This window comes from Balaenoptera musculus, chromosome 15, assembly GCF_009873245.2.
Source record: "Balaenoptera musculus isolate JJ_BM4_2016_0621 chromosome 15, mBalMus1.pri.v3, whole genome shotgun sequence".
NCBI lineage: Eukaryota > Metazoa > Chordata > Mammalia > Artiodactyla > Balaenopteridae > Balaenoptera > Balaenoptera musculus.
Genome location: NC_045799.1, coordinates 72,269,091 through 72,277,613, shown reverse-complemented (window position 1 = coordinate 72,277,613; position 8,523 = coordinate 72,269,091). Strand labels below are relative to the sequence as shown.

The following is an 8,523-nucleotide window of genomic DNA, read 5'->3' as shown; positions in this document are numbered from 1 at the left end:
AAATTGCTATACAGGACATTATTGGGACAACTGGCAAGTTTGAATATGGACTATATATTAGAAGATAATATTGTACAGATGTTAACTTCTCTGAATTATATAATTGTACTGTAGTTATGTGAGAGAATATCCTTGTTCTTAGGAGATATAGATCATGAGGTATTTAGAGATGAAGGGCCTTCAACTTACCCTCAAATGATTCAGCAGTAACAATTATGTATATTTAGAAGGATATAAAGCAAATGTGGTGAAGTGTTAAACATTATAAATCTAGGTAAGAGTACACGAGTTCATTGTACTGTTATTCTATAGATTTGAAATTTTTTCAAAATAAAGAGTTAAAAAATAGCAAGACCTCATGTAATCAGTTTGGGGAAATGGGATATTCTAGTTAAACTGAAGCTGCTAATTAATCAAATACTAGCTTTAAAAATTTTTTGTAAAAAATCTCTCTAAAATGAGTTATCCTGATGCCCAGGCAGCACCTCACACAAATTAAATCAGAATCTCTGGGGGGGTAAAGCTCAGGCATAAGTTACTTTTTAAGGCTCCCCAGGAGGTTCCATTGTGAAGTCAAGGTTCAGAACCACTGCTGTTTATATGGCTTCTACCCATTGTTGTAGTTCTAACCTCTGGACCAACAATGGATTCCCTTCACTTTTCCTTCCTGAAACACTTTGGAACACTGAAAACAACCATCATGTGCCCCTCCTTCCCCTTTAATCTTCAGTGTGCAACATCTCTAATTCCTTTAGGTGCTCTTTTGGTCTCTCTGCTGGTGAAATAACCCCAAAATTTCATTCCCAGGGTACATGTACTTCAAAAAACATGTACAAGGATGTCCAAAGCAGCATGATTCATAATATCCTAATGGGAAATGTTCCAAAAGTCCACTAACAGAAAATGGGTAAATTGTAATACAGTCATAAAATGGAATACAATACAGTAATGAAAACTACAGCTACACCAAATATTGATCAATCTCACAAGCAATGTTAAGTAAAAGAAGCAAGACATAAAAAGAATACATATGATTCCATTTATATAGTGTTCAAATGCAGGCAAAACTAAACTACATTGTTAGAAGTCAGAATACTTGTGGGTAACAGAAAGTTACCTCTGGGAAGAAACGAAGGTGTAGTGATTGGAAAGGGTATAAAGGAGGCTTTGGAGTGCTGGCAATGTTAAATTGGTTAAATTGACTGAATGGTGGTTTTTCAGATGTTTTCTTTGTGTTAACTTATTGAGCTGTATATTCTGTTTTGGATATTTTGCTTTATGTACCTCACAATTTTAAAAATGTTTAAAATATTATCACAAGGCCCAAGATAAAGGATATGAAAATTCATTATAATCATACAAGTTTCTACATATAGGGTGGTGGTTGCTATTATCCAATCCTTTCACTCCTCTCTCAGCTCTGGAACTAACTGTCTAGGTTGAATTCCAGCTCTGCCACTTACTAGCTGTGTGACCTTGGATAATCTGTGCCTGTTTCCTCAACTATAAAATAAAAACAGTAGTACCTACTACTGAGTGATTTTGAGGACTGAAGAAGTTAAGAAATATAAAATGCTTATTAGCACACAGCCTGGAATATAGTAAGCACTCAATAACTAGTAGCTGCTGCTACGACTTTTCCTCTGTGGCCTAAGGGTCTCTGTTGATAGGTAAGGGAGAAGCTTGGGTCTTTCCAAGAAGGGAAACTTCCAGAAGAAGAAGGAAAAGGGGGAAAAAAATCCTTTCCTCCTCTTGAAGCTCCTAGGTAAGGGGAGATGCAGGCTTCTGCCATCAGTCAGATGTCCAGTCTGGCTCTCACTAAGGGCCCAGGGAAAAGCAGGGGAAGAACAATTAGACAGGAGCATTTCGCCACTAAAAAAGATTTTTATTACAAAACAAATACTAATAAAATCAGGCCTGGGCTTCAACCCCACCTCCTAGAGGCCCCTAGGATGGAGGAGATTGGGGGGAATAGGGGATGGTGGGCACTGAAAGAACAGAGCAGGCTGACCTCCCCTCATCAGTCTCAGCTGCTGCCTCTCTCTTCCAAAGCCCTTTGAGAGAGGCACCATCCTTCCAGCCAGGAAGTACCATTGTTGGCACCAGACCCTAGCAATGCCGCATTGCAGGATCCAGGATGTCTCGGCTGACTCTCAGCAAAGGCCAGCCAGGGTCACTCAGCCTGGGCGATGGCGTAGGAGAGCAGCCATAGAAGCAGCGGGCCCAGAACAAGGACAGCAAGCCAGACGGCAAAGCTGGCCAGGATGAACCTCCGGGCCCGGGACCCCCAGTGCACTGCCTCCTCCAACCGGCCTGCCTTATGCCGCTCTTCCGCCTGTGGGGGCAGGTTTTTGGTTAGGTTCTCCCCCTGCTTCTGCCCCAAAATGCCCACTGCCCCACTCCAATCCTATATCCTCGTCTTGGCTCAAAATCTCACACCCAAACCCTCCACCTCCCTTTCCAGTTTCTAACTCTCATGTCTCAACTGCAAAGTAAGGTACCCACTCTGCTCTGCCTCCTTTTCAGGACGGCTGTTGTTTGCTCAGAAGATCACATATGGGAAAATACTTTTCATTTTATTCCCCATCCTTTTCTCATTTCAGATTCATTCAGAATTTGGAATTCTTGGCAAGAAACAGTGAGCAATCTTGGAGTATTTCACTCATGTCCAACCAAACAGCACTCCATTCTCATTAGCCCAATGGGCCTCATCTTTTTCATTAAGGATTCTTTTTATGATTTTGCCCTAATGAAACCCGGAAATTATGATGATAAGAAAACAGTTTGATAAAAATACAACTAGGGTCGAGGAAATTCCAAAAGGTACACGTGAGGTTTCTGTTAGATGTTTTGAAATGGTGAAGCCCTCTCAAAAACTTCATAGCTTCTTCTGAACTCCTATACATTGTTCTAGTTACTGCTCGGCTGCCCTGAGTCTTGCCCCTTCCCATTCTTCCTCTTTATAGGCCTTGAGAGTGGACCTTACTGCAACACAAATCTGACCATGTCATTCTCCTTTGCAAAAATCCTTGAAAGGCTCCCTAGTACTTCCCAGATAAAGCTGAAACTCCTAAGCACAGCACTGGAGGCTCTTGGGAATCTGGATCCTCTGGCTTCATCTCTCACTATTCCTTACTGGTTCAGTCATGCTGAACTAACAGTCCAGGTTGCCTCTGTATAGGCTGCCTGTGCTCCCTTCGCCTGGAATGCACTTTTACCCTTATTCACTCATCCTTTAAGATTACTTTCTTTTTACTCCCTTAGGATGCCTTTCCTGTCACCTACTCTATTATACACGTACATGTACTTACATACATATACATACACATACATAGCTCCTGGAATACCCTGTGCTTCCTCTATCATAGTACTGATGAGCTGTATTCCATTAATAATTACCTATTTTCACAGCCATCTCTTTTGCTAGACTGTGGGCCCTTTGATGGCAGGAACCATGTCTTATTCCTATTTCTGGCACCAGGCCCACAGCCAGGCTCTGGCAGGTACTTATTGTTTGATCAATGTAGATAGATCAGGTATACAGAACCATTGCCTTACTACACCCACACCCCTGCTCCCATAGGAATTGCTTTCCTCACCTTGATGGCAAACACAAGGGCCACGACTCCCAGGCAAGAGCAGCCACATATAATGCTAGTAGCTGCCAAGTAGCGGAGGCGGAGCGAGCAGCAGCGAATGGGGGATGGAGAACAAGCAGCTTCCGTGTTGCTCACCAAGCTCTCCACTGCCTTCTCCTCGTCCTCCATCACCTGTGGGCGATACAGTCAAGATACTTGTAAGCCCAACAACTGAACCACTGGTAGAGTCTTGCTCAGACTCTACCCGTCTCTCTGATCATGTCATGGCCTAGTCGAACTCTCAGGAATGCTGCCTTACCTGGGGAATTCCCCTAGTGACTCATAGACTGAGAGGAAATGTGTGTCTGGAATCCTTTTTCCTCAGCCTAAGGTTCCCAGTCTTTAAAGGCAAGCTGGTGTGAATGTAGCATTATCTGTATTACTTACTGTTTTGGCAAGTGGGGAAAAGCAAAATGACAGGTGCATGCTGAGAGGCAGTAGAAAAACACAGAATCTCAAAAACTGCTAGGAGTCTGAGACTACCCAATTCAGTGATTTTAAACTGTATTTCAAAGGGCCCTGAAGTTCCTTAGAGGCTGCCCTCAAATATTAAGGAGGAATCAGAGAATGGCAGCCTAGGTCCTGTACTCCACTTTAAGAAAATCAGCCATTTCATGTGAAAACAGTCCTGGGGATGGGGGAAAGGAGGGGAAAAGTACCCATCTAAGCTCTCTTTGTAGCTGAGGAAACTCAACTTCAGAAACACCTCACCCTCCCCAAATCAGAGCTTCCCTTGCTATGCTCCCTTCCACCTCCTCTCTCCATTTTACCCAGGTCATACAATACAATCAGATTAACACCGAGTCCAAATGACCTCATAAGCCACACAGAAACCTGCATAATGATGCCCTACTTAATCATTTTTCATCTCCCTATTTCCCAAGCCCTCAGAGCCCTGGCATCAAACTGCCTTTCTACCTTCATCCCCAACCATTCCCCTTCACCCTAGACAAAATGAAAACATTTGCAGTTCTCAGAACACAAGTAACAAAGGATAGGAAAGGTTAAAGAGAAGAGGCAAGACAAGAGCCAAGAATGATATGTGCCACAAAGCTGCAGGAGAATGGATATGAGGAAAGAACTGAGATGAGGTAAACAGTACAGTCATCAGGGGAGAACACAAGGAGAGGGTCCAGGGAATTGAGATCAGAGAAAATGTAAAAACAAACGGGGACTCTTACCTGGCTATAGGCCTTGAGGAACTGTGAGTTTTCGGCTCCTGCCTCAGGTTTGATTTGGCTTGGGTGGAGATGGAGCTGACTCAGGGCTCCAAGCCAAGCCCAGGGGTGGGGTTGGGTGGCCAGCCACCATCCGAAGAGCCCCAGAAGCTCAGAAGGGGGTGTGGCTGATTCAAACCAGTCTGGCTAGATGGAGTAACTGGAGGTAGAATGCCTGCCTTCTGGAAAGGGAGTGAAAGCACCTGAGCAAGAGGGATTAAAGCAGGGAAAAGTCTGAAGCATCAGATAGCTCCCAAGGAAAGTCCAGCAACCAAGGGAATAGAAGGGAGGAGAGGAAAAGTATGAGTCTGAATGACTTAAAATTGAAACTTTAGGGAAAGGTACCCTACCAGATAAGATTTGCCATTCTTCCCTCTTCTTGCGTGGAGATTTCTGCCTCAAAGATACATAATTCTGAGTTAGAGATCAGGTACTAGGGTCTTAGCAAGAGCAAGAGAGAAGAGAAAAATGATACCCAAGTTCCCACCCAACCCTCCACCAGACCAGAAAATCAGAAGCCTCCTTACGCGGATGCTCATACAGAAACTAAGTTTATTATTTTTTTCTTCTTAAAAAAAAAAAAAAAAAAGAAAAAGAAAAAAAGAAAAAAAACTCATTGTAGAGAGAAGCCCCTCCCCCTTCCCCTAAGGGTGGGGGGGCTGTGAAAGATAGCTGGGGAAATCAAGTACAAGGGGGTGGGGACAAAGACTATCTTGCCACCCTTAACACTGCCCAGCCATGTGGGGTGGAAGGGAAGGGGATATGTGAAGAGCCCCGTTTCCATGACAACCAGTTGCCTACCCCCTACTTTGGTGGAAAGAAGGGAGAAGGCCCCTATGTCTCCCTGGAGGATTCCCCCCTCAAAAGACTTCAAGTAGTGGTTAAGAGCCAGGCCTGGTCATGGAGGGAGAGGGGCCATGGCAGAAAGCCTAGGTGAAGGGGGGCAGCCCACTCACGTCTTGGCTTTACGGCCTCTGTGACTAATGGTAGGGCCAGCCAAGTGGGAAGGGGCACTGCTGCGCAAGATACGCTGGTCCCCTTGGTTGGTGGCCCCACCAAGCCGGCGGGGGCCAGGCCGGCGCCGTGGGGTCCCATCCCCTTCCTCCTCCTCACCTGAGGCTTCAGCCTCAGACTCCTCTACTGAACCCTCAGGCCCCAGGGGACTTGGGGGCTGCAGGCGGCTCCGCTTTGCCAGCCCAGGACCACCACCAACTGGGGCTCCTGCCCGTTTGCGAGGCACCTTCTCAGTCTCTAGTGGGGGAACTAGAGACCCTGGACGCAGCCGGGTCGAACGCAGTTTTGGAGCCAATGAGACCACGGGAGGTGTCAATTCTAACCCGCCTGGCCCACTATCCGCTAAATCCAGATCATCCTGAATTACAGCTACTACCATGGACCCTTCACTCTTTCGTCCCCTCATTCCTTCTGCTTCAAGACGTAAGCGGGCCAGGCGGGTGAGGGGGCGGCTTCCATCCTCATCAGATGAACTACCCTCACTCTCCCCCTGGCCCTGGGGTTGCCGCTGCTTCCCCAATCCACAGCTCTCAAGGACAGAAGAGCTGTCACGGTCCAAGACAGGGAGCTGGCTGGGCCGAGGTGATGGCGGATTCTTGGGAGGTCGGCCCCGCTTCCGCTTGGGTGGGGATGTTGAAATGGTGAGAGTGGTGACAGTGTTGGCGACAGTAGCAGTGGGACAGGCTAGGAGTGGTGGGAGTGGTGGCAGGGGTGGTGGTATCGGGAGTGGCTGTGTCCGGCTCTCTAAGCTGCCATCCCCTGGAGAGGAAATGGTCCCAGGAATGGGCAAATCTCGGGCCTTAGGGGGCCGCCCACGCCTTCTTTTCTCCACAGGTGATAGGATGACAGGCTCGGGTCTATGAACTGGCTGGGGTCCAAGAGGCTGGGGCCCAGGAATAAGCTGGGGTGCCAGGACAGGCTCCGCAACAATAAGGGTCTCAGCCCCAGGGACTGAGTCAGCCCCATTGGTTTTTCCCTTAGAGGTGGATGAAGGTGCCTCATCCACCCCTCGCCCAGCATCTGCTGGAGACCTGTTCTTCTTGGGGGGCCTCCCCCTGCGACGTTTCACAGCAGGAGGGGTGATGGCAAGTAGTGCCCCTTCTCCATTTTCTGGGCTGCCCCCACCGGTCAGCCCCAGCTCAATGCGACGGCGAGCTATGAAGGGCTGCTGGGTTGGGGTGGGCAGTGTGGATGGGGGAGCAGCTTCACAGGGACCACTGGTGGGAGGTGAGGATTCTGGCCCCGACATGCTGCGGGTAGATGGGCTTCCCGGGCTGGCACCAGTCTCAGAGACCCCAGGCACTAGGGTGCTGGCAGTTCCCCGCTGCTGTCGCCGTCGCCTCACCAGTTCCTTTTCCTCTACCACAGTCACTAGCCGTCCTGGCAGCTTGCGAAGCACTTTGGGACCTGGAGGCTGCCCTGGCCGACCAGCCCCCTGACCCCTAATTTCTACATCGGCACTGGTGCGACGCCGAGGGGGCCGGGCAGGCGAAGGACCCTCAGGTGTGGAGGTGGCCGAGGATGAGGTTGATGGGGCTGCGACCTCAGCTGAAACAAGTTCCTGTGGTTTCTCTGGGGTAGACGTTGGGGTCTGGGCCTCCACCAGCTCTTCTGAGTTCTTCTCAGCCTCCAGTGGCTCCTGAAGTAGCTCATCAGATGCTGCTGAGGGTGGGAGCTCCAGCCTATTGCTCTCACTCAGACACGTGGCCACTTCCTCACCATCAGGCAGCACTGAGAGGATGGTCGCCTCGGCAGGCTCGGGCACCTCCTGCTCTTGACCGTTGGGGACGCTGCCAGCTGCCAGGTTTGGGCTAGGTGCAGAAGAGGTGAGAGAAAGGTTCTTCTCTGACATAGGCAGGATCTCAACAGCAACTGGCAACAGATCCTTAGGGGGCACAAGAGTAATTGGGGAAGTCTCGGAACTGGCCATATCAGCCAGCTCCAGGGACTCAGTAGATGCCATTGCTTGTGCACACAGCTCTGCCTCAGGCCCCATGCCCAAGGGGAGGTTGGTGACTGGTGGGGAAATGGGCACAGAAGGTAGACCAAGCAAGAGAGGGGAGGAAGGAGTTAAGAGAGAAGTTTGGGCTGGAGGTGGGGTATGAGCTGGTGGAGGGGTACAGGCAGGAGGAGGGGTACAGGCAGAAGAACAAGAGGGAGGAATCTGTGCAGAAGGAAGAGGAGAAGAAGGCAAGATATGGACAGGAAGCATGGTTATTGGATTTGGGGCTGAAATGGGGATTGGGGCAGAGACTGGGGCAGGGACTGGGGCAGGAATTGCAGCAGGAGCTGAAGCTGGAGTGGGTCGAGGCCTAGGCGCTGGCCGGGGAACTCGGTCCCTGGCAGGGCTGCAGCGGGGGGGTGTGGAGGTGCTGCGGGTATGATGCGTGGATGTGACAGGAGTGTGGTTTGCCCCTTGAGTTTCAGCCCGGGCTCCACGAAGACGCTCACTGACGCGAGTCCCTGGCCTTTCGGGGGCCTTGGCCTTCTTACTGCGCCGGTGGCTGCCTCCACCAGTCCCACAGGAAACCTCATCCCCAGCCCCTGGCCCCTCCTCCTCCTCCTGGGGTAGGCGGAACACCTCCTCCTTCGCTTGGTCCAGGTCCTTGCGGGCAGCTTCCACTTGCTCCTACCAAAAACAGAGCCCAAGGAGT

The 8,523-nt window shown here is 49.5% G+C and overlaps 2 protein-coding genes across 5 annotated transcripts in view; both read right to left on the bottom strand.

Moving 5' to 3' along the window:
* Window positions 1–1,869: 1,869 nt before the first annotated feature.
* Window positions 1,870–5,015, bottom strand: TMEM265 (transmembrane protein 265). The gene is made up of 3 exons (XM_036824558.1): window positions 4,820–5,015; window positions 3,600–3,770; window positions 1,870–2,335 (listed from the first exon to the last, which is right to left on the bottom strand). The coding sequence occupies exons 2-3, from the start codon at window positions 3,765–3,767 to the stop codon at window positions 2,174–2,176; spliced, it is 330 nt and encodes a 109-aa protein (XP_036680453.1). The 5' UTR covers window positions 3,768–3,770; window positions 4,820–5,015; the 3' UTR covers window positions 1,870–2,173.
* Window positions 5,016–5,376: 361 nt separating this feature from the next.
* The window catches only part of LOC118880713 (Snf2 related CREBBP activator protein), a 33,101-nt gene continuing 29,954 nt past the window's right edge, over window positions 5,377–8,523 (bottom strand). For all 4 annotated transcript variants that reach the window (XM_036824555.1, XM_036824554.1, XM_036824553.1 and 1 more), the window contains one exon: window positions 5,377–8,498. In XM_036824555.1, coding sequence (XP_036680450.1) covers window positions 5,808–8,498 — 2,691 coding nt within the window. In that variant the 3' untranslated portion in view covers window positions 5,377–5,807. The remainder of the gene's footprint in view (window positions 8,499–8,523) is intronic.